Here is a 26,686-nt window from a genome sequence, read left to right as displayed (position 1 = left end):
GAAGTGGTAAGCAAGTGTGATTCCTCAGAAGACGTTAAGGCATAGTTGCACTCTGCTGCTTTGCTTTGGGGGATAATTTGGGGAGCTGAAGTGACTGTTCCATGGATCTTGGCCAGTGGTAAAATTTAAAGAACAGAGTAGGCAACACCGGAAACGGAAGTCAGCTATAAATTGATATCATTCTTTCAACTGTACAGGAAAAATGCCATTTTATTAATAAAGCACTTCTAGGAGGAGCCGACAGACAGAACATTGGGGCTGTGTTTCCTGTTACTCATAAGCTGTGCTCTAGTATTCCATGGCCTCCCTGCATTTTTTTTATTTTTCCAAATTAATAAGTTTTATTGTTTTTAATACTATGAATAACTTGTTTACAAAGATGTATTTTGAGTTCAGTTTATGAAAATTATCTCCAAATCCAAATATATATGCTACTGTCTTTCTGATTCTAGTTTCTATGTATTAAGCATGGGATATCTTATTGAATTTTTTTTCAAATTTCACTAGGATAATATTTGTATTATTGATGATGTCTGCTACAATGATGGGGATAAAAATCCTACCAGCTCTTGTTTGATTTGTAGACCTCAAACTTCAAATTCTACTTGGTCAGTTTTAGATTGTAAGTTCTTTTTTATTAATTCAATTGTTTCTTATACAAAGGTCTTCTAAGTAATTTTAAGCCATAACTGATATTAATATATTTGAGGTAGATGAACAATGTAGTTAACTTAGAATCTCTCATTACTTCATAAGTTTCTTTGCTTTAAGAAATCAAAAGACAGGAGTATGTTTTTATATGTGGTCATGAACACCAAATAACAACACTTTGGCTAGTAATAGGCTTCATATATATTTGTATCAAGTGATTTAATAGCTCTTTTAATTTGTGACTAAACCTTCCATGATGATACAATGATAAAACTGATCGATGGTGTCTATCTTAGAACTTATCCTAATATTAAATGATATAATGCTATATATAATTTATATCACCATATAGTAATAGGTTATAAATTATGTATTTTAATATTTAATAATGAAATAATATTTGAATAGTTCATAGAAGAAGGAAATGAGAATTCTTACTTCAGATATATACAGTTTCCTACATCTAATTCTACTTTGTTCAGTTTCATGGCAAAAATTCAGCTATTTCAGCTCCAATGGGCAGGGATCTATCATTTGATATTTAAAATATTTAGACTCAGTACTCTATAAAGTGCCTTTTAACACCCCCTTCTGTGATTCTGTGAATATTATCATGTGTACAGAAAAATTCAGGATCTACTCCTCGATCCTAAAGGTACCACAAATAGCGGTCACCTGTCATTAACGTCTTCACTTTCCCAAACCTAAGATAATTTCATGTGTGTGTCTGAGTTCTTTCCTCCTGTGTGATCAGGTATTATTAAGTACATGGAGTACTAAGTACGGTGCAGTAGACATGACTCTCAGAGCCTATATAAGCTTATTTATAATTAATACACGTTATATTTACATGTCATTGCTTATGTAAATTCCATTACTTTTGTTAGGCAATTTTTTCATATCCACTGCTTAGCGACAAGATTTACAGAACATTAGCCAAAGCTAATGAAATTTTGAGGGAAAATCTTGAGAGTGATAAAGAAAATGGAAACTGCCTCCTGAGTTGGAGTCTTTCTTGTTTGTTCATTTTTATGTTTGAGACAGAGTTTCTCTTTGTAGTAGCCCTGACTGTCCTAGAACTCACTCTGTAGACCAGGCTCAAGCTCAGAGACCTGCCTGCCTCTGCCACCCTAGAGCTAGGATTAAAGGTGTGTGTCCCCACCATCCGGTGAGTCTTTTAATGGTTATGGTATGGCTGATTTGTGATTATCTATCATGCTCAGTAGTATAAATAGTCTTAAGTGGGCCTCATGTAAAGGAAGAGGGAACTAAGGTCAATAATGAGGCAGCTTTCAAAATTATACAGGGACAAATAGGGAGGCGGACCAGGACTCTTGGCACCAGGGAATCCTATATACACATAATGCTCTTGTAATATCTCTTGGATCTCTTATCCTTAGCTAGTGTCATAGCCAGGGTTTCTATTCCTGCACTAACATCATGACCAAGATGCAAGTTGGGGAGGGAAGGATTTATTCAGCTTTCACTTCCACATTGCTGTTCATCACCAAAGGAAGTCAGGACTGGAACTCAAGCAGGTCAAGAAGCAAGAGCTGATGAAGAGGCCATGGAGGGATGTTACTCACTGGCTTGCTTCCCCTGGCTTGCTCAGCTTGCTTTCTTATAGAACCCAGGACTACCAGCCCAGAGATGGCACTATCCACAATGCCCTCCAACCCTCTCACTAACTGAGAAAATGCCTTACAGCTGGATTTCATGGAGGCATTTCCTCAAGAGAGGCTCATTGCTGTGATAACTCCAGTTTGTGTCAAATTGACACACAAAACCAGCCAGTACAGCTAGCAAGTGAGGAAAATACATATATTAAAATATAAGACAGTATAACATACATTTTAGAAAGTTTTCTGAGTATAAAGAGAACATTCCTTATTCCTGACACAGCTTCACTAGCAGGTGTGTGAGCTTGGGTATTGGAAAGAGCACAGAGGAATAGGATTTGATCTGACTGTTCACTCCCAATTGTTATAAATGGGGAAGAAGGCAGAGTGAAAGAAGTGTTAGGATTTGGATGAGGAGTATAATCACAGAAAGTAATGGGAGGTGCAGAGGGGAAAGTGAGGCTGGGAAAGTATACATGGACAGAGTACCAGGGTCCAAGATACCCAGGATCCCCAAGCCATGGAATGGTCAACACAAAGTTGTTTAAGACAAAAGAGGAATGCCTCCAACCTGCAGAGTACAAAACTGTCAGCATGTGTTATTCAGTATGCAAAGTATTTATAGTCTTGGCTCGCAAAACTAACCCTGAACCTGTCAGTTACTTTACATTTACACAGAATAGAATGCCATTTATGAAAAAGAAAAAAAAGCAGCTAATAAAACTTAAAGCAGTAATAAGACCTAATTAGACATTTGTCCCTATGGGAACTATCAGAATTATTTCATTTTCTGTGCAGGCACAAGGTTAAATTCTTTCTCTGTTACAGATAACCAGCCCCCTGTGATTCAAACACTGCAAGACAAATTACAGGTGTTTTATGGGGAAGACTTTGAATACCAGTTCATCGCCTGGGATCCAGAAGGCTCTGAGATACAGTTTACACTAGATTCTGGTCCTGATGGTGCAGGTGTTTCCTCTGAAGGACTTCTTACATGGAAAACAGAGTCACAGACTCCTCAGAAATTCACTCTCCGTCTTAAGGATGACTGTGAGACTGAAGCTACAGTCACACTGGAGGTTATAGCTATAATTACATAAATGTCACTGGACTTTTTACAAACACTACCACTTTATTTTAAATCCAAGCCCAAGACATTGTCTTAATGTCAAAGGGATATGGAGACAACAAATGTTGCATGTTTGTTTTAATGTGGTTTGTAACCAAATAACACCTTAGAAACACTCTTTTTAAAAAATGGATATATTTCTTTATTTACATCTCAAATGTTATTCCCTTTCCAGGTTTCCTGTCCACAAGCCCCCTATATCCCCCTCCCTCATAAGGGTGTTCCCCCTATTCACCCCTCCCTTATAGTCCCCCAACACTCCCTTACACTGGGGATCCAACCTTGGCAGAAGCAAGGGCTTTCCCTTCCACTGGTGCTCCAACAAGTCTATTCTCTGCTACATATGCAGTTGGAGCCCTGGATCAGTCCATGTATAGCCTTTGAGTAGTGGTTTAGTCCCTGGAAACTCTGGTTGGTTGGCATTGTTGTATTTATGTGGCTGTAAGCCCCTTCAGCTCTTTCAAACCTTCCTCTAATTCCCCCAAAGGGGGGTCCTATTCTCAGTTCAGTGGTTTGCTGCTAGCATTCATCTCCGTATTTGACATGCTCTGGTTGTATCTCTCAGGAGAGATCTATATCTGGTCCCTTTCAGCGTGCATTTTTTAGGTTCATCAATCTTATCTAGTTTTGGTGACTGTATATATATGGGTCACATGAGGGGCAGTCTCTGGATGGCTGTTCCTTCAGTTGCTGCTCTTAACTTTGCTTCCATATACCCTCCTATGGATATTTTTTTACCCTTTTAAGACGGAGTGGAAGAATCTGAATTTTGGTCATCCTTCTTCTTGATCTTCCTGTGGTCTATGGATAGCATCTTCGGTAATTCAAGCTTTTGGGCTAATATCCACTTATCAATGAGTGCATACCATGTGTGTTTTTCTGTGATTGGGTTACCTCACTAAGGATGATATTTTCTAATTCATTCCATTTGCCTATGAATTTCATGAAGTCATTGCTTTTGATTGCTGAGTAGTTCTCTATTGTGTAGATGTACCACATTTTCTGTATCCATTCCTCTCTTGAAGGCCATCTGGGTTCTTTCCAGCTTCTGGCTATTATAAATAAGGCTGCTATGAATATAGTGGAGCACGTGTCTTTGTTGTATGTTGGAGCATCTTTTGGGTATATGCCCAAGAGAGGTATAGCTGGGTCCTCAGGCAGTTCAATGTCCAATTTTCTGAGAAACTTCCAGACTGAATTTCAGAGTGGTTGTACCAGTTTGCAATCCCACCAACAATGGAGGAGTGTTCCTCTTTCTCCACATCCTCACCAGCATCTGCTGTCACCTGAGTTTATCTTAGACATTCTGACTAGTGTGAGGTGGAATCTCAGGGTTGTTTTGATTTGAATTTTCCTGATGACTAAGGATGTTGAACATTTCTCTAGGTGCTTCTCAGCCATTCGATATTCCTCAGCTGAAAATTTTTTGTTTAGCTCTGTACCCCATTTTTAAATAGGGTTATTTGGTTTTCTGGAGTCTAACTTCTTTGAGTTCTTTTTATATTTTGGATATTAGCCCTCTGTCAGATGTAGGATTGGTAAAGATCTTTTCCCAATCTGTTGGTTGCCATTTTGTCCTAATGACAATGTCCTTTACCTTACAGAAGCTTTGCAGTTTTATGAGGTCCTATTTGTTGATTCTTGATCTTAGAGCATAAGCCATCAGGAAATTTTTCCCAGTGTCCATGTGTTCGAGACTCTTCCCTGCTTTTTTTCTATTAGTTTGAGTGTATCTGGTTTGACTCTTAAGGCCTGAAGCATGGCCTTGATAGCTGGCATCATACTCTGTAGTTGCAGAGAAGGATGGGGATCTCACTCATTTCCACTCTGAAGGAAGTCCTGACTAAAATAAGATCCATAACTATATCCTTTTCCTTCAAACAAAGGTGTCTTGGATGATGAATTAGAAATAACCAATACACAAAGAAGACATGAAAGAACTAATTGACAATTTTTACTTTATTGATATATGTAGCATGTCTGTCACAAGGCTTAAATTCTTATAAATTTGTGATGTCCATGTATGCTCGGAGTTTTGCACGTACATTTTCACACAGACACATCTGATGAAAGGTAACTGTGTTTGATGATATTAGCCTAGCAATTGAAGTTATTGTCTGCTCTTAAACTGCAATAACACGGGTGGCTGACTGCCTTCCATATTACTGATTTTGTTTCCTTGTATTCTGTTTGCATTTAGAAACTGATGGTTCTATCCAGGGGATATGGTGTTACTTACCTAAAAACTATGTCCTTGGGAAAATGAGGAAGGGGGAATATAAATTCAAGGCCACTTTGAACTATTATTGAATCTATTTTTAAAGATTAGAAAATAATAACAAATGTTCTACTTGCAACATTTCTAAGATATAGGTGCAACATGTAGCACCTATATTTTAACTTCACTCTTGAAAGGAGACATAATTTTTTAAACAAGAAATTTGCAGGGAAGCATGACTTGTTTATCCATGTCCAAAAGGCCTTATACCTATCCTGATTTCATGGAGAGATAACTAAACATAGTTTTATTCAAAATAAACACATTCCATACTTTTCTTTTGTAGGTGACTGTGAAGTCTTGCGACTGCTTGAATGGTGGTTCATGTGTGACTGATAGAAAATTTCCTCCAGGAACTGGAGCCTACCTTTGTGACTGCTTGCCTGGTTTTTCTGGTGATCTTTGTGAGGTTGAAGCCAGTGGGTGCCAGTCAAACCCCTGTGGCCTTGGGAAATGCACTGGAGGCTTATACGGTTACTCCTGTGACTGTCCTCCTGAGCTCACAGGTCAGTTTGGGTTCCTTATGAACTGAATAAGAATGTGAATAAGTTAAACACAAAGTTCCTTGGAATTGTCTTTGGGTGAACCAGGAAAATCTATACTCCTAATATTTTAAACCATATTCTTAAAAGTCTAGCAAAAAGTGGCACAGGCAATAAACACTGCATGCATCCTCTGATAATTTTTAATTCCAAACTACTCTCAAACACTTCTGCACTTTTGCTTTCATATATATATATATATATATATATATATATATTCCTGTAATTTTCTCCATTTTATGATTCTGACAGCAATCAAGGAAACTCATTGCGTGTTTATAGGCACTTCTACATCTATTTGGCAAGTAGAAGTACGTGTAAGTGCATTTATATTGAAATATGGATCAGGGAACCCTGTAGAAGAAGAGGCGGAAGGAGTGTGGGAGCCAGAGGGTGGAAGACACCAGGAGAACAATGCCCTCTACGTCAGCTAAGGAAAGCTTCTATGAACTTATAAAAGCTAGATCAGAAAGTACAGGGCCTACACAGGTCTGCACCTTTGGGTATATATTTTAGCTTTCAGTGTAGTGTTTTTATGGAACTCCTGAAGGTGTGAATGAGTGGGTCTCTGAATCCCATGACTTCTCTTGGGGTTCATTTACTACTGTTGGTTTACACTGACCAACTTCCCTGTGATGGTTGCTTTATCATTTTATATTTTATTTTGTCAGAAAAAAAGAAACATTTATGTAAAAATATCTTTGAAAGAAATATAGTGTAGAATAATAAAAATGTTTCCAGAGAATAAAAATTGTATCACATAAGAAATGCTTTATTAGTAATTTACTAACTTAGAGGTATCATAGGTTAAATCAGAGTTGGAAACAAGTGAAATGCAAGCACATTCACTAATTCATCACTTGTCCTCAAATGTCTGATTCCAAAAATAAACACACGATAATAATAAGCTTAAATTATCAAAGAGTTGAAAGTCATGTATCAATAGATTTTTGGGTATATTGATGTAATATTAGATTAATATACAGTCATTGAGCTGACCTTTCTGAAATAAGTCAATTTTAACATAGATGAGCAAAACAGAAAATTTACTTATATTTAATCTTTTTATTATTTTGAAATTATCACTTAGGCAATATGATATCTCATTTGTTTTGTGTTATGGACTATATTTGAAAGTATTTAAATGCTAATTGTCTAAAATATGTGCATAACAAGGTCTTTTCTCTATTCATAATATGAATTTATTCATTCAAATAAGATTCTAAGCATATCAAAGAATCTTATTGAGAAATTTTTGACTTTTTAACATGTAAAATTAAAAATTTCAGAGCCCAGTACTTTGAATAAGTCATTCTTAACATAAGTGGTCAACATTATAAACAATCATTCAAAAATTCACATTTTTAAAGAAAAGTATAAATTTTATAATTATTTTATATAATTATGTATTATATGCTGTAATTCTTACCTCAAATATTAATCAACTATTTCTTAAGACACATCTTGTTATAATACTTATCCTGACCAACTCAAAATCTTCCTATCACACCCTCCCTGGGAATGAGATTGTTCACCTTATTTATAGAAAAAAAAAACAAATTTACGTGTGTAAAGACGTTGAGTTTACTATTAAAGCAGTCTCAATGATTTTATATTTGATTGTACAGTAGTTTTTTAAATAGAGAGTAAATGTATTTCCTCTATAGAGGTTTGGAAGCACTAAATAAAGAGCAGGAGAATCTGCTAGGCAAGTATATGCCTGCAATTCCAAAACTCAAGAGGCAGCAGTATAACAGCTTTTAGTTTAACCTGAGCTACATAGCCAATACCAGTAAAGTATAAGTAACCATACAATGAGATGTTGACATTGAATAATTATAACTATTGGTCTGTTTCCTATAGGCAAGAACTGTGAGACAGATGTAGATGAATGTGAATCCTGGCCTTGTTTCCCAGGTGTGGAGTGCATCAATGTCTTTGGTTCCTATTATTGTGGTCCATGTCCAGAAGGGTTTCATGGTGATGGAAACACATGTCATGGTAAAAGCCCTTGCTTGTTGCTGTATTTGGTGCTGCATTTATCTACTTCAGGTCACTCAAGAGCATTTTCATCCACTCACATTTTTCTTCAGTATGTATGTGCCATGTTACATGTAGAACTAGATGCACAGGATACAAAAGCATAGCTCATACATCCTCACACTTAATTAGCATCTGGTAGCAGGAGATGTGATTAGTAGCTTCATGGTACAAAAAAGAAGTTTTGTATGTTTTGAGTGAGGAACACACAAGAGGTATCACTCCTGCCAGGAAGGACAACTGAAGACCTTCCAAGAGGTATGAATTGAGTGGAGAAGGAGAGATAGAGAAAGAGAGGAAGAGGGGGGAGGGAGAGGGAGAGAGGGGAAAGGGAGAGAAAGAGGGAGAGGGAGAGAGGGGGAGGGGGAAGTAGGGGAAGAGGGAGGGAGGAAGAGAGAGAGAGAGAGAGAGAGAGAGAGAGAGAGAGAGAGAGAGAGAGAGAGAGAGAGAAGACTATCCATATGAAAGTCAAGAGGTCAAGAGAGAGGACTGAATTAAAGAAGAACTCTTGTGGTTATTATCCAAGGAGACAGAGGAAGGGGGACATAAGAAGTTGAGGGACATCAACAGTGAGTTCCAGAAAACAGCATTAAAGAACTATACATGGATTATGGTTAAGTGAATAAAGATCCCCTTTTCATGATATATTTACAGATCACCCAATCTATATACCATACAGATATGTGGGTCTATATGTCAAGGTAACAAATAAGAAAGCCTGTGCAGCCTCCTACTTGTTTTCCATTATCCCTAGAGTATTTTTTGTAGATAGATAAGAATTGTATAATTAACCACAAAATACCTTCTTTTCTTTCATAATCTCTGCAACTTCAAATCTTATATTACAGAAAAACATTGGAAAAATCATTTTTTCCTAGTTCTGGAGTGTGAAAATTCAAGAGCAAAAGTGTAGTTTATTTGTCTTCAGGAATACTGTCTTCTTGCCCATCAGATAATAGAGTCTTCAGGCCTTTCTTCTGTGTGTGTTTTCCTGGTACCTCTACCTTTTCTTAGGACAGTTATCTGCTTAGAGCAGAGTTGCACTTTCTTACCTTGTGAAACCAGATTTCTTTTTACAAAGGCCCTCCCTCCAAACACAGCCATGTTTAGGATGTACACATTTTACAGATGAAATTTCAGGCCCACAATTTAATCTGAAAATTTGTAGGGAAAAAACTTAACTTTGACCTAATTTCCAATAGTCAAGTCCAAGAGACTCATGAATCCCAGATTATGACTCATCGGATTTTGTTTGCAATAGTTGAACTCCAATAGGTTTGATTTACTGATTTACAGTTGAAGAAGAGTTTTGAAATGATTTTAACACAAAACCATGATTCTCCTGAAGTCTGATAAAAGAGTTATTGATATAGAAGATGATAAAACTGCAAAAATTCACATTAGGCTAATAGACAAAAATGTCCCCAATAAGTCATGATCTTGGATCAAGTGTAACCCAGACATTTTTGCTTTCCCTAAGACTAACAAGTTGCAACTCAGTTGTTTTTACTTTTAGAAAGCTATCCTGAGGGTTATATAGGTAACTCAGAATACATTTGCCCTTGCTAATCTCCCAAATGCTCAGGTATGTATTACAGAATCATGAGCAAAGTGGATTTCAGGGAAGCTTATTAGTGGATATTCCATAGCTTTCAAACCTGCTACTTTCTGTTGTTACCTCGTGTATCCAAGTACGTTGCACAGTCCTTGAAGGCTGGAATACTATGACGACTTTTATTACTGTATGATTCTTAGTCATAAGTGTTATAAACCACACATAAATGAATGAATAACTTGGCATCAAAATGTGTATAGGATAAAACATTAATAAACATTCTGATAAACATTTCTTTTTATTTCTTTGTTCTTTAGACTTGAGTTTTCAACCACCGTCAAAGGAACCTTTACTGACAAAACCAAGCTTTACTTGGAGTCCTGCAACAACTTTCAACAAATTCTTACACTCAGCAGGCACATCCCACTTGTCAATAAAATCAGTCACAACTCAAATGGATAATACAAAGAAGGGTGGTGTTTCTCATCAGACACCAGCTCATGAGTATGTGGATCACGTTCTCAGTACAGATCTAACTGTTGACGTGCTTGAAGTTCCGGCACCCAGTGGTCATTTTTTAAGCACCAATCCTAACAGTTCTTTTGGCCAGGTAGATCCTGTCCAGAGCACTACTCCAACAGAGACCGGAGGGCATAATGCTCAAATTAGCCAACCTTTCCAAAATTTCTCTGGGCGAGAGTTTACATCGTTTACATCATTGACAACTAAAGCAGCAATTGCTGTTTTGCCAGGAAAGTCTACATCAACCAAAATGTCAAATTGCACAGAATCATCTTGTTTCCTGGGTGTTTCCTGTATGCCAACCGCAGATGGTCACTTCAGGTGTGGTCGCTGCCCCTCTGGGTATTACGGAGATGGTGTCATTTGCAGAGGTACTGTGAGAACTTTTCACTATACAAAATGGAAACTAACTCACTTAATTTCAAGTAACTAAGAAGTTGTACTTCTCTGTTTGCTGATTTCTACTCACTCTGCTTAGTTTAAAATGTTTTGGGAAGAGTGGGTTTTCCAAATTACTTTTAAAAATTGCTGTTTTGTTAAAAACATGATTACTCTGTAAGTTATTAATAATGCAATTATACTTGTTCTGTTCTAAGTTTTATAGTAACTCTGTTTTAACCATCATATAATCTATAACAACCTCCCATTTTGAGTGCTGTTTTCCGTTTGTACAAATGACAGAGCAAATCTTTGTGAGCCTAGTTATCTAGTATCAAACAGCTACCGAGATGAGACACAGTTGTGCATACAAACCTGATCAGTATTGTGTCTCAAGCTCTTGTCAGTCCACAGTTGACATGTAACACTTCAAATTACTAATTCTGACGTACTTGCTTATTTTTACAAACTAAAACTTTCTGTATTTCCACCAGCACTTTTGACATTCACACAATTTTCTGACATTTCAATTCTACAAGCATTGTTTATATGTTTATATGTTGGATGTGCTTAGTCATGGTTTTTGTTTAATAGAAATTCACATTTTGGCTTGGGCAGTGGAGAAACTGTTTCTTAGGTGTGTTGCCATTGCTTCTACGATTGCTTTGTTAAGAATAACTCCATCTTTTATGGCTTAATAAATAGAGTAGAGTCATCATCGCATATATTATGGTTACATGAGAAGTGTCAAAAACCCAGTGGAATATGTCAAGGGACTCAAGATGCTCGAGGGAATCTAATCCCATTAGCTTTCGACTCCCTGGAACCTTGCTTTTCCCTTGCGCATCACTGTCTGTTCACCAACATTTAGCTGTATTCAGCCTGAAACTCCATTGCACTCTGCAACACAAGTGTATGGCTGGCTGCTTCCTCTTCTGCAAGCTGGGGTTATTGGAATAATTGCCACATAGTGTGCTTCTTTCTTAGTTTGGTAACTATTTTTTCAACCATTCTAATCATGAAACCAGTATAAAGAAAAGACTTAGGGGTAAACATAGTAACTGTGCTTTAATACTTCATTAAAATGTTCACATCAGAAAACTTCAGGGTTGGAGTTCAGTACTCAGAATGGTGACTCACAACCATTAGAACTCCATTTCCAGGAGATTCTATGCCCTCTGCTGGGGTCCATAGACATTGCATGTTGCCAAACACCCACAAAATAAAAATTTGTAAAACCAAAAAAGATTTGGCTGGGCTGTGGTGGTGCACACCTTTAATGCCAGCATTTGGGAGGGAGGTGGATTTTAAGTTTGAGGCCAGCCTGATCAATAGAGCAAGTTCCAGGACAGCCAGGGCTACATAAAGAAACCTTGTCTCAAAGAAAGAGAGACAGATACAGAGACAGAAAGAGAGAGAGACTGAGAGACAGAGAGACTGAGAGGCTGAGAGACAGAGAGACAGAGACAGAGAGACAAAGACAGAGAGAGAGGCAGAGACACAGTCAGAGACAAAGATAAAGACAGAGAGAGAGGCAGAGACATAGAGACAGAGAGACAAAGAGAACATTTAATTCTACAGGTAACACACACACACACACACACACACACACACACACACACCCATGCTACCATTCAGACTTTCTTCCTTGTTTTTTTGCAGCATTTTGTAGACACTCTTGTGGAAGAAACAGGGAATGTGTTGCCCCAAACATATGCAAATGTAAACCAGGTTACACTGGTTCCAACTGCCAAACTGGTGGGTACATGATTCATTAGTTTGTATAATAAATTTTATTTGATAATCAATATTTCTGAGCCATGGGCTTTATTTTTATGTAGCCATCTGTCACCCTGCTTGCAAAAAGCATGGAAAATGCATTAAGCCTAACATCTGTGAATGTCCTCCAGGGCATGGTGGATCCTCCTGCGATGAAGGTGAGAAGTCCGATGAGGGTCTCAAATATGGAATTAAGTACAGTGTTATTTCCTTGAAAATATTTTTAAAAGATAATTGTCTTTTAAAAGTTTTGTGTTTGTGTTAATGAATACTTATTGGTACTGGGATAAAAAGCTCACAGTTTAAAAAGTATTCATATTAATTCTTTTTTTTTTTTTTTGGTTCTTTTTTTTTGGAGCTGGGAACCGAACCCAGGGCCTTGCGCTTCCTAGGCAAGCGCTCTGCCATGGAGCTAAATCCCCAACCCCATATTAATTCTTTTTAGGGAGATTTTTGCTTTTAATTTAAAAAATATTAACTGTACAGGTGTTTTGTCTGGATGTCTGTCTGGACACCATGTGTATACGATGCCTCCAGAACAGAGTGCCATATTTCTTGGGACTAGATTTACAGAGGGTTGTGAGCTGCTAATAGGTACAGTAGTTTATCTGGAAAGCAGCCAGTGGTTCTTAACCATTGAGCCATCTCTCTAGCCCCTAACTTTAGACTTTTAAACACTCAAACTTCAGAAGTCATAGATGGAAAGAGTAATTGTTTCTCTTCCAAAATCTTTGCTTTTTGAGAGTTAGGTATTTGGGGGAAACTAATTCTTTAATTGATTTATGTATTAAATGCAAAACTCATGGCTATTAGATGGTAAGAAGAAACCTAAAAGGTGACCCTAAAAGTACACGTATATCCATAGTGAGTGGTTTAGGATGAGTTATTAAGTAAGGAATCTACAGGATAGAGCTGATAGAAGTAGGTGCTCATTAAAAATTAATTTGCTATTTTTAAAACAGTTTTTGAGACTGAATTTTAATAAGTGATACATATAATTGTGAATGATGTTAGAACCCTGTTAAATGCTTTGATGGTGACAAAGAAAGCAAAAAGTCACAAAATAAAATTGGAAGGAACAGAAGTCTTCAAAGCTAATAGCAAGTGAGAACTATGGAAAGATAAAAGCCTATGTTTAGGACAGGAATTCGTGTCAGGTATTTTCATCCAATTAACCAAAGGTTTATAAACCGTTCACACACCTGCATTGCATTTTGTAGTTTTCATGTATAAACCATGGTGGCTGATTTCTAAGCTTTAGAATTGTGAATTCACGTCGTGGATCCCCCCCAGAAGAGTAGCTACACAGTAAAAGGAACTGGGCTTACCCTAAATTGTTCTTATAATGAGACTTTATTGCAACCATACTTTATAAATCCATCTATACTGATTACTGAAACCTGACTTAATGCTATCTGTGTCTGCAGAACATTGTAGCCCTCCTTGCCAACATGGTGGCACGTGCTTGTCTGGGAATCTCTGCACTTGTGCTTATGGCTTTGTAGGACCAAGGTGTGAAACATGTAAGTAAAGCTCTCTTACAATCTGCTATAACAAACACCTTCCTCGGTGAGTTGATGGCTTTCGTGCTAAATAAAACAAACCAATTCCTAAGCAACTTTGACATGCTAAAGGAAGCAGGTGTTCCCTGAATATAGGTAAAGATGTTTAGATGGGTGTGGCTCTAATCCTGGTATTCTATTCCGGAGGTTGAGAGGAGACAGTCATGAGTTGAAGAGTAGTGTGAGTTATACATAGTAAAACCGTTGTCTTACGAAAAAAATAAAGAGGTTTGCTATGAATAGTAACATCTTTGAAATAAGTGGAAATCAGACTTATTAATTTGCTTATAAGTTTATTTTATTTCATTTATCTCTATATTCACCAGATACTAATGATTTTCTTAAACAACTCATTCTTGTTTGGTGCTGATAATTTTCTAATTTCTCCATCTCTGTTTGCAAGAAAATAGCTGAACATAAAAACCTGAGTACATCTATTATGATCATGAAATATCCTGGTCTTTCTCTCTGGCCAAATTCAATTACTAGAAGTATTTGACGGTCACAAGCTAAATTTGTCTTTCTTTTGTCCTTGTTCTGTGATCTTAGTGGTCTGTAACAGGCATTGTGAAAATGGAGGCAAATGTGTTGGACCAGATATTTGTCAGTGCAAGCCTGGCTGGTATGGACCCACGTGTAGTACAGGTAAAATCAGAATTATGTGCAATAAAATTATCACCAAAAGAAACTTCAAATGTCCCTAACAGTAACATCTAAGTTACAAAACTGAGCTGATAGGAATGCCATGAAGAAGATATGTATAACACATTTTAAAACTCATACATTTCATCTTCACATTTTTCTGTTATCTTAAACCTTATGCCTGTCTTACATGCTGCGTTACCTAGTAAGTACCTTCTTGCTGTGGTGTTTCTATGGTATGTGTTACATGGTATGGACACAGAAGCCTGTGTTTGTTGCAATTTCTCCATTTAAGTTCTGTCTTCTTTTCTAACCAGGACATAGACATCCTGCTTTACTTAACATCTGTTCAATTTTGGATGTTAGGGACAGCCATCACAGAAATCCTTTTTGAAATCAGTATCAGATGTAGCAGTAGCAGTAGCAGAAGGTTTGCAATCTAATCTAACTTACTATCTACTCCATGTAGTATCTACCCTCCTATGCTTAGAAGGCAAAATCCTTTCCCTATTTATTACAACTTCAATGTCTACTTTAAATTCTAACTCAATAATTTCACCTGTAATCCCTATCTAGTGACTTTTCTCAACAAAAATATAACCCACCATTTATAATGTGCTGGCCATACGTGAAGCCCATGTCAGAAGAAAAAAAAGATCACGCACTTATTTCAAGTCTCACACCATTTTTGAGACAAGAGACGGAATTATATTTTTCTAAATATGACTATGAAACAAGTTGGTTTATAAGAAATATAAGTAAACTACATATCATAAGTGAAAGCATTAATTCCAGCAAGTGGAGTTTGGAAGAAAACTGTGTAGCCCTCTTGGAGGCTGGATAAAAAATCTAAGCTGAAAATTGAATTAAAAGTGCTTTCAAAACAAAACATAGGTGATCAGGCATCAACCGTCTGAGCATGGAAGGACTTGAGTGAAGCACCCCTGTATTATTTGCAAGGGGGTAAAGATGCACACATAGCCACGTCCTTTTATGGGTGCTGTTGAGTTGAATTGGCTTTCTTTAGCCTACAATCATGACAAAAAGTATTCTGCATTTTAATCATGCTCACTCTACATTCTTAGTTTTATTGTTATCGTCGTTAGCACACCAAATAACCACACTTACAAGCAATTGCAAAGTTCCTCTGCTACCTCCCATTTGGTAAAGTCTAGAACATTATTGGCTCTCTTGCAGTTAAGTATACCATCATGCTTCCTCCATCCATCTGCGCCACATTCAGTCTTCAAATAACATCCTTTGTGATCTCTTCCTCTCCTGCTGTTCATTAGCTCTTTGCGATCCCATTTGCCTCAATGGTGGTTCCTGTTATAAGCCAAACACGTGCCTTTGCCCTGGTGGATTCTTTGGAACACAGTGCCAGAATGGTAAGCATTCCTTGGACATGGTACAGAAGGCAAGTGCAAAACCACGGACACAAAATGGGAAATAAACACAAGTTTCAGACGGAAAAAGACTGTTTCCTCTGTTTCCTATTGTTGTTCAGATATGGCCATGTGGACCAGCTCATGTATCAGAATTGTCGATTGTTCAACACATGTTAAATTAACAACCGGGGCATGGTCTGTGAAGTTTTGTCAAGCTCAGATGTGAAACAAATGTACATCCTTCTAGTACAGTTCGTAATGAATGTTTCCATTGCTTTCAATCCAGTAGTTTTTGACACGTATCTTATCTAATGTCTGACGTTTTCCTGTAACGGCTCCTGATTTTAGACTCATAAAACACTTGTAAAATGCATCTATGTACAAGTCTATGCAAAATGGCAATTTTTTTCTTTTTCTTTTCTTTGTTTTATTTATTTGTATTGTTTATTTAAGATTTATTTATTTATTTTATGTATAGGAGTATGCTGTTGCTGAGGGAGAGGGAGAGGTAAAGGGAGAGGGAGAGAGAGAGGGAGAGGGAGAGGTAAAGGGAGAGGGAGAGGTAAAGGGAGAGGGAGAGAGAGAGGGAGAGGGAGAGAGACTAGTGTCAGGTGTTACTCAGGTCCTTGTTTAATCTGGAGTTCCAATGTGGGTCTGAGTGGGTCATCAGTTGAGGTACGCATGCAGCTAGTGCTCTTAACCACTGAGCCATCTCTCCAGCCCAGGATCATTTTCTTTTCTGCACCATGTTTTAATACTTTTTCTCATGCAGTTAAAATTATAGAAGTTTCTTTTTCTTTTAACTTTTTTCTTTTCAGATTAATAGTAATATCTCAGGCTTGAGCATATTGGTAGGAAATAGGAACTATTCTCAGTAAATTAAATGCATGAAATACTTCCTGTATCTTTAATTTTAGAATTATAGCAAACATAGTTTTAGAACACATTTGAACATCTTCATCATTAAATTTCTAAAATTAACAGTTATGTGATACGATTGGTAGGAAATAGGAACTATTCTCAGTAAATTAAATGCATGAAATACTTCCTGTATCTTTAATTTTAGAATTATAGCAAACATAGTTTTAGAACACATTTGAACATCTTCATCATTAAATTTCTAAAATTAACAGTTATGTGATACGATTTGATTTATTTTATTGGAAATATGTTTTCATGCAATACATTCTGGTTACAGTTTGCTCTCCCCTAACTTTTTCATGATTCTCCCCATCATTTCCCCTCCCATCTAAATTGACACCCTTTTTTTTCTCATTAGAAAAGAATAGGCATCTAAAAATTATAATAAAATAAAGACAAATCTGAATAGGACAAAACAAGGCAAGGATACAGAAAGAAAGGAGCTAAAGAAAAAGCACAAGAAACATAGAAATGCACAGAAACATTCATTTACACAGAGAAATCACATTAAAAACAACAAAAAACAAACAAATGTTTGCACACAATAAAACAATAAAACAGAAATAAAAGGAAAACTGTAACATATATGCCAAAGATCTGTAAAGTTGAGAGAGAGAGAGAGAGAGAGAGAGAGAGAGAGAGAGAGAGAGGGTGTGTGGTGGTTTTTGCCTTTACTCCCAGCACTCAGGAAGCAAAGACAGGCAGGTCTGTGAGTTCAGGGCCATCCTGGTCTACAAAATGAGTTCTAGGACAGCCTAGGCTATGAAGAGAAACCTTGTCTCAAAAAACAAAACAAAACAAACAAAGAAAGAAACAAACAAACGAGTGGGAGAGAGACAGAGACAGACTGTGCCTGGCATGAACTTTAGAAGCTTAAAGCTCACATCCCCTTCCCCCCCCCAGTGACACACTTCCTCCAGCAAGGCTACCCCTTCTAGTTCTAACCCATTAGAATCCCATTCACTGTTGAGTAAGCATTCAAATATAGGACCTATAGAAGCCATTCTTACTCAAACCACCACAGATGTATTTCACAGCTTGTAATTTTCTTTCCATGATTAACAAATTATATGGGATGCACATTTAGAAAAAAATGTATCTGTAAGGCTGATGAGATGGTTCACTAGGTACAGATGCTTGCTAACAAGCCTCAAAGCAGAGTTCAGTCTGCAGAATCGACACAGGGGCAGGAGAGAGCTGTCTCCTGAAAATAATCTTCTCTGATCTGTATCACATGCATGAGTACTTGCGTGGGCGCGGGCGCGCGCGCGCGCGCGCACACACACACACACACACACACACACACACACACACACACACACACTCAGTATGTACCTGCAGAGCTTCAACCTAAAGCGGTGCAAACTATCTATTTGTTGAATTAACTATAATTAATAAATCTCAGTGGTGGGGTCACTACCTGCCTCAATGGTTGATGTTCCTGAATGAAAGACACGCACATAGTCACACGGTCTTTATATATTAATATGCCTTAAGCAGCACAATTGCTGGGAGACTGCCTAGCCGCTGGGATGCTAGAATAATTCTGAGTTACTATTTACTAACTTCTGTGTTCCATCTTGGCTTTTCATGGTCAACGGTCTGGGCCACGTTTTCTTGGCCCAGAGACTGGGATGCTCTCCTTGCTTCTCTGCCCCATGGTGACTTCTCTGTCTTCCTCTCTCCCCTCTCTCCTAAAGCATGAGGATCTCTTCCTCTTCCTGTCAGTTTGAGGCCTGGGAAATCCTAAAATCCCACCTCTGTCTGTCCTCCCCACTATTGGCTGCTGGCATCTTTATTTACCAATCAGAACCAACTGGGGCAGGTTCCCGGAAGCTATGCGGAAACTCTCTTGTGCAAACAGATTTTGGGGGAACATGATTAGCATTTGTTATACAATATTCATCAAAATATCCAACTGCATATTTTGTATTGAAAGTGCTATTTCATTTATAAAGCTTCTTAAAATCAATGATGTTTTTAGGGGGAGTGGAAATTAAGAAAGCAGTTATTAAGGGGAACTGATCCAAATTGGCAGTCTAAACAGCTCTTTTACTAAAACACATTAATTTTTAAAACAAATTAAAATCCATGTAACAATCTATCAATCAAGGAGAAATAAATTTAAATTAGGCAAAGCAGATAAACAATACAAGAAAATCCAATATTTACAGTTTATAGTATAGCTGGGTGTCAGAGCACTGCTTAGCATATACAGAGCTCTGGCTCGATTCCCAACACTGCATACAAATAAAATAACATTAAATTTTACTGTTTGAGAGAAACACAAAGCAGTAATAACGCATCTCATAGAATGACAAACATTCAGGTTTGTTTCCTAATCTGGCTTCCCCTCTATGGTCAATATATGGTCAATACGAGGGAAGTTACATTAAACAACCAACAAATATTTCCAACAAAGGAATTTTATTTTACTTATTTTTTAAAAGATTTTTTACCCAGCATTCTCAGGAACCAGTCATATAAAGTTTCACTAGGATGTGACTAGGTAAATGTTCTTTTAAAGTGTTTACTGCTAATTTTATACAAATCGTTAAGGGTCTTTCTAGTCATATAGAAGAGTAAATATAACCTAACTTTGAGCTAAGCATCATTGGTTCACTTTCTCAATTCTCTTCAGATCATTTCACAGTTGGCTTTCCATGCACATGAAGTATAAGTTACATTTCACAAGGCACTCAGTTGAAGATTCCAGCACTAGGGTGTTTTAACGATGTTTACCTCCTAGTGGTCGATGGCTCTGATTTCTGCATTTCATTGTTTAGGAAGGACAGTTGCAATGGCTTGCAGCTGTGGTCTTTTATTTTTATAGTGCAGTTCTCTATCTTATGGCTCCATTGATAACAGGCCTATAAGGCCATGTGCAATATATAATAATTCAATATGTACAGTTCACACACTGCTGCCATGTGTTCTTTTAGCTGTCTGTCACCCTCCCTGTAAAAATGGCGGCCTATGCATGAGGAATAACGTTTGCACCTGTCGTGGTGGGTACACCGGAAAAAGATGCCAGACAAGTAAGACACTACTAAAATATTTGCATGCCCCAGGTAAAAATGAGCCTTTGTTGTGTGACACATGTTTTTGTTGCTTTTGTTCTTTTGACCTAAGGCATCTGTGAGCCTATGTGCATGAATGGTGGAAAATGTGTGGGACCGAATATTTGTTCCTGTGCTTCTGGTTGGAGTGGAAAATGGTGTAACACACGTAAGTAAAACAAAGAAGGCTTTCAGTGTGTCAGCCCTCTGTCCTCAGTGAGACTGCAGGAGGGCACCATGCAGTAGGATTTAAGACAAAGTCTGTTTTTATCTGTTTGTTTTTTTTAAATGTTTATTTATTTATTATATATAAGGTCACTGTAGCTGTCTTCAGACACACAAGAAGAGGGCATCAGATCTCATTACAGATGGTTGTGAGCCACCATGTGGTTGCTGGGATTTGAACTCAGGACCTCGGGATGAGCAGTCAATGCTCTTAACCGCTGAGCCATCTCTCCAGCCCTATCTGTTTGTTTTTATTTTGCTCTTTTATTCTTGCTCTGGGAGATATCACTTTAAAATAATGAAAGACAGAGTCATCTGAAGACAGTGTCCAGTATTTTCTAGTTTTTCAGTCACATATGCCAGCATAAGCCATGGGTCTGGGCTAATCTGAAGTTGGAAGTTGAACTGAACTCACCTGAGCTCAGCAGTTCAGGTCATTGCAGGATGAGTTTCTACCCATTCCATCAGAGCTAGTGATGACTCCCTTCCCTCGGATGTCTCCTTTATTCTTTGTGTAAAATTGTTGTTTAATCTGGGGGTGATGCTCCATGCCTTTAATCCCAGCATTTGGACACCAAGGCAGTTGGACCTCTGTGAATTCAAGGTCAACTTGGTCTACAAAGTGATATCCAGGCTAGGGCTGGCTACACAAGAGGCTGTCTCCAAATAAACCAAGATGATTACTTTAAAGTAATATGTGGTGTGTTGCTTAAAAATGAAAACCACTGTAAAACTCCAACAACTAGGGAAGAAGGATGTACCACGGTACTCCAAAGAGCATTAAAATCACATTTTCTCTCCTTCTTCTCTCCTGTTTTTGATACCGTAATATAATTACATCATTCCTCCTTTCCCATTCCTCCCTCCAAACCCTGCCATATGCTTCTTGCTGTCTTCCAAACCCATGGCCTCCTTTTTCATTGATAATCCCTTTGTGCATATCTTACTATATGTGTGTGGAAAGATAAAGGTAATAGAAAGAGAAAGAAAGAAAGAAAGAAAGAAAGAAAGAAAGAAAGAAAGAGGGAAGGAAGGAAGGAAAGAAAGAAGGAAGGAAGATCCTACTCAGTCTGTATCATGTTTGTTTTATGTGTGTTCTCAGGGATGATATTTGTTATTGGAAATGACTTGATGTGCTCCTCTCTGGGGAAACATTCTCCCAATGTCCATATCGATATCGATGTCGGTATTCCTTAGTTGCCTGTGGTTCTTTACGTAGAATTAACACCTCTGGTCTTTCCTGAATCTACTTGGGCATGGCTATTCTTGTCCTCCTTCAGCTCTTGTATAGGCTGACATGTTAAGACTTTTTTGAAGACTATGCCTGAAGTTGGGAAATGATATTGATAAATTGTTTTCCTTTTAGTTTTTTTTCTTTTCCATTTTATTTTATTTTACTTTGGAGACAGGTTCTCATATTGTTGGTATCAGGAACTGCTTTCGCCTCCAGCAATGACATCACCTGGTCAGTGTTTCCATGGCAACAGACATACATTCCCAGAATACCTTTGACTTAATTCCCACCTTCATCTGGGAGCAGTTACATCATATTTCAAATAAAAGGCAGAACTTTTTTGCCTCTCTCCTCTTTTTCTTCTCTCTCTCATCCCTCTCCCTTGTCTTTTCATTACACCTCTCCACGTGGAACCATCTTGGCCTGGTGTGGTTTGTCCATACACAAGTTGAGATTTCTCCCCCAACACATATCATTTCGGCTGACCTTGAGCTTGCTATGTAGCTGAGGCTGAACTTGACCTCCAGATATTACTGCCTTAAACTCCAAAGTGGTTGGATAATGGACATGTTCCATCACTCCAGGCTGAGGAAAGATCTTTTAGTTCTTGACTTGTACATTTTTCTTTTTTAATAAATGAGAATTGTTTTTGGTAGTTTGTTATAATTTGACTAGTAGTTTAAATTTATAATTTCTTTACCTTTGTATTTGCAGCCATCTGCCTTCAGAAATGTAAAAATGGCGGTGAATGTGTAGCTCCCAGCATGTGCCATTGCCCCTCCACCTGGGAAGGGGTACAGTGTGAGAAACGTAAGCAGCATTCTCTACCTCAGGTTCTGTGTATAAACCCATTGGAATAATTAATCTGTACCTTATGAAGACACAATAGAGACGGATTTCTTTGTGAATAAAAAGATATACCTACAAGATGGCTCAGTGGATAAAGGTGTTTCTCACCAAGTCTGGTGAGAACAGACCCCACATGCCATTTTCTGATTTCCGAATATGGGGCATAGCATGAGTGTGCCCCATCCCCATGTGCCATGGCACAAGTGTACCCCCTCCCCATGCTATCCTAATTTTATTGTATCACTCTGATAAAGTATCCTGACAAAGACCAACTTAAGGCAGAAATCATTTATTTTAGCTTACAATTACAAGTTACATGTTATTGCTGCAGGGAGGTCACCGTGGCAGGAACTTAAAGGAACTAGTCACATCATACCGACAGTGATGAGAAGAGAAAAGAGAGAGAAGTCAATGCCCCAGTTCTTGAAGAGCTTTCTTTTTATTCTTATCCACTCTGGGGCCCTAAGCCTGGGAATGGTGGCATCCATTTTCAAGCTACATCATTTAAGTCCTAATCAAGATAATCCCCCATAGAAATATCCATAGGCCAACCTGATCTAAGAAACCATTTCTACTTTCTTCTCAGATGACCCTAGGCTGTGTCAAATTGACATTTAAAGCTACCTGTCATATATACACAATGAAAATAAAAATTTAGAAAATAAATGTTGGCCAATTTTATATCCATTTGAAAGAAGAGATTATTTGAAAGTTTATTTCCCATTTCTCTCATTTCCTTTTAAAGTTTTAAAACAGCATATTAATCATATAATTAATGGGTTTCACTATAACATTTTTATACATGGGTATAATGTTTGTTGATCGTGTTGATTTCCAGTACCCTCCCTTGTCCCTTCTCTGCTCCTCATGATCCTCCATGAATGTGGAAGCTTTTGTTATAAGTGTAGACTGATATCCTTTAAGCACAGCCTGAAGCTGGGACTGTGGATTCTCCACACTGAAGGACCTTTGTGTGAATCAAAAAACAAACCATTTTCTTCAAAATGTTTTCTGTCCAATTTTCCAGAAACTAATGTATTGGCAATGCTAACTGAACATAGATGTTACTGCCATCTTCTGGGAAACAGTGGTAATGCCCATTCAAAAATAGATCTAAAGGTTGGAACTTTGTTAGTGTGGAACCCTTGAGTGTTACATTCCTTCCCAACCACATACAGCAGCCCCCTACATATTTACAAGTAATGGTTTTATTAAAGCATTTTATAGATGATTATGCACAAAGAGATATTGATATGTATATAGATATTTGTAAAATTACCTTAGAAGAGATTTCCACGAACACCTTTCCTGTATGGACAGTGCACTGGTGTTCAAAAAGTAACTGATTGAGCTGGGCATGGTGGTTCACACTTACAATCCAAACACTTGAAAGCTTGGATAAGGGGGACTGAAATGAGTTTGAGCAATTTCGGCTACATAGGGAATAAAAATGTAGCAAAGGTTCACAGCAAGTTTCTGTCTCTAGAAAAAAAAAAAAAACACAGAGGGAGAGAGAAGTCAAGATGTTTCCAGTTACTGTCCAAAGTAGGATAGAAATTTTTTCATATACATACCAGTATCAAATTGTCTCTTTGGAATGCTTTTAATAATTTCAAATAGCTTAGAACATAAGTAATATAGTTTTAGTTTGATTTAATAAGGTATACCTTGAGTTGCGAGTGTGGATCCTGGAGTTAAGAGAGAATGTAAATTAAATCTGCCCATAGAGAGATCACTGACAGATTCTTTATAGCATGTATTATTTTTCTACTCTAATGTGACTACCAGAAAATTTAAATGATACATGGTTCATATGCACTTCTTTCCTGTGGTGAATTATAATTTATTTTGTTTTTTTAAGTGGCACAGAAATTGTACATATCTCTGTGTGATGTTCTAATCCATATATGTACCATAAGAAGTAATAACCATTGGGAATCCCAGTGAGGCTCCAATCACAAGATAGTTTCAAGATAGTGGAATACAGTGTATTATGGGATTCTATTATAAGGCGTGATGACCATACAAATCTGCTTGTTGCAGCCATTTGTACTCAGAAGTGTCTTTATGGAGGAAGATGTGCATTTCCTGGTGTATGTTCCTGCCGCACCGGATACTCTGGAGTCAAATGTGAAAAAAAGATACAGGTACTTGATAGTACAAAGAATAGAGGCTTCTCTGTCTGTCTTCTACCTGGTGACTGACTACTGTTGATATCTTATTTCCAAAACAGAGCATATATGGATTCATTTTTGCCTCCAAAGTCAGAAAATATTATCAGTTTACACACACACAAATGTCTTATGTCCATGTAAATGAGTGCAATGTATAAATCCCACCACACAGTGGGATGCAGGACATCAGAGGACAGCTACTCCATAGTATGACATAGGACACAACTAACATTTGCTTTGGTCAAATACCAGCCTCACATCTCTCAACATACACACCACTTTAAATTAATGAGCCACTACCTCGGTGATTAACGTCCAGCCCTATTTGATTGAAATGACCGTGTATCACAAAAATCAAGTCTGTTCTTATAATCCTCTCTCAAAATTCGTTCTTTATTTGCTGTCTATTAGAATACATTTATAGGAAAGGAAATATGCCTATCAGTAGAATTGGGGGTTCCTTGTGTTTCAGAAGCCAAAATACCAAGGGAAGAAGAGGATTTCTTGCTGTAAGAGACTTGCTCTATGACCTATAAAGCAACTGTTGTAATGCATTTATTCCAAAGCTTCTGTCTAAAAGTTTGCACTATACCTGCTTAGCCACTACTCAAAGTCCAGGCTAGCAAGATGTTGTTTGGTTCTGATTTCTATAAATATTAGAGGTATGATAACATGCAAGTATCCATATGAGTGCACATGCAGACGGCCCTTCAAAAATGTCTTACCCTATGAGTTTCAATATAAAAGCCATCATGTATTATTCAGTATTTCAAAAGGCCCAGGGGCCAACATTCCAAATGTGAGGGCTTGAGGATCTAGGATTTGAGGTCATCTTTTACTATGTGATGAATTGAGACACTATGTCAAAATAAAACAAAATATCCCAGAGATCATGGAGACCTAAACATATTGAAACATTATAATGCTTAAAATACTAAAAAAAATTCTTCTTGAAGTTTGAAACTGGATCAATCTGTTTTTGGTGCAAAGACAATTTCTGTATGTTTTTCTATACTGAGAATAGTAGGGATATAATAGAGTCCTGGTGTGAAATTCAGGATGTCAAGCTGTTTAATGCTTAGCTGATTAGATCTTAGCAAGTCCTTGGCAAGTCTGATATTGTGGTTGCATTGAACACAGGACTGGGGAATGGAGAGGAAGAAAAGAATGGGAAATGAGGCTGAGAGAAATGTGTGAACTATTCTGAATATGTAATCCTTCCCAAAACATATAAAAGCCAGTTTTGTTGGACATTGAGCATTTTAATGTTATACTTTTCCAGTGTGCATCACATCGGTATACAAGCTCCAGATACAAGTGAGCTTATTTACCATTGCTTGGATCTATTTTATGAAAACAGAGCTGAGTGTAGCAAATTTAACCTTCAAGTTGACAGAACTGACGGGCTTTGTGTGCTATGCCAGAGGAAGGGAAAATAAACAGATTAATACTAAACTTCTACTGCTCATTGGAACGTGACTTTCTCTTTCTATTACAGATGAAACATCGTTGAGAAACGCGTACTGTTTACAAACCTCTATCATTAGAAATTCAGTATTATTCAGAAAGAGTCGAAGATAATTTTGGAACTTATTTGAATATTGCTTAAAGTATTATAAAGACAAAAGAAAGTAATAAAATGTGCAATGATCTAAGTTGTCAATATCAAAGAAAAACAAAATAAAAGCTCCAAGTAATTTGAATTTGACCTTGAAGTATGTTTTGATAGTTGATATTAAGTTCGTACTCCTGAAACTACACCATTATTTATAAATTTGTGGTTTTTATCAGTTCCGTCTGTGACTATGTCTGCATCAGAGGTCAGTTGAAATGACATGCTGCTTAATGTCTCCTAGATACACAATGCCTAATGCATAAGTGTACATTGTCAGGGTTTTTACAAGAATTGGACAAGAAGATGGAGATCTATAAGTTGGGAAAATAGTTGCAAAAGGTCTGAAAGATTGATATTGAAGGTTCCAACCTAAAGCACCAACCTAGTACTTTCTAGAACAGTACTACTCCTCAAACTGTAATTAAGGGCCTTTCCCAGGGTTGCATACCTGATATCAGGCATAGTGCAAATTTATATTAATATTCATTAAAATTAGGAAACATTTAAGTTGCCAGTCATTAAAT

General features: G+C 37.4%; 1 protein-coding gene across 1 annotated transcript in view; it reads left to right on the top strand.

The window, feature by feature from the left end:
* Vwde (von Willebrand factor D and EGF domains) overlaps positions 1–26,234 on the top strand; it is a 49,317-nt gene extending 23,083 nt beyond the window's left edge. Inside the window, exons 13-27 of the mRNA XM_063286914.1 lie at positions 508–622; positions 3,099–3,349; positions 5,964–6,183; positions 8,083–8,220; positions 10,132–10,707; positions 12,377–12,472; positions 12,556–12,651; positions 13,921–14,016; positions 14,605–14,700; positions 15,990–16,085; positions 19,949–20,044; positions 20,139–20,234; positions 22,239–22,334; positions 24,417–24,520; positions 26,046–26,234. Coding sequence (XP_063142984.1) covers positions 508–622; positions 3,099–3,349; positions 5,964–6,183; positions 8,083–8,220; positions 10,132–10,707; positions 12,377–12,472; positions 12,556–12,651; positions 13,921–14,016; positions 14,605–14,700; positions 15,990–16,085; positions 19,949–20,044; positions 20,139–20,234; positions 22,239–22,334; positions 24,417–24,520; positions 26,046–26,060 — 2,187 coding nt within the window. The 3' untranslated portion in view covers positions 26,061–26,234. The remainder of the gene's footprint in view (positions 1–507; positions 623–3,098; positions 3,350–5,963; positions 6,184–8,082; positions 8,221–10,131; positions 10,708–12,376; positions 12,473–12,555; positions 12,652–13,920; positions 14,017–14,604; positions 14,701–15,989; positions 16,086–19,948; positions 20,045–20,138; positions 20,235–22,238; positions 22,335–24,416; positions 24,521–26,045) is intronic.
* Positions 26,235–26,686: the final 452 nt, after the last annotated feature.

The sequence above is a fragment of the Rattus norvegicus genome, chromosome 4 (genome assembly GCF_036323735.1).
Source record: "Rattus norvegicus strain BN/NHsdMcwi chromosome 4, GRCr8, whole genome shotgun sequence".
Classification (NCBI taxonomy): domain Eukaryota; kingdom Metazoa; phylum Chordata; class Mammalia; order Rodentia; family Muridae; genus Rattus; species Rattus norvegicus.
Note: the sequence above shows the minus strand (reverse complement) of the source record. Positions and strands in the feature narration are given on the sequence as shown.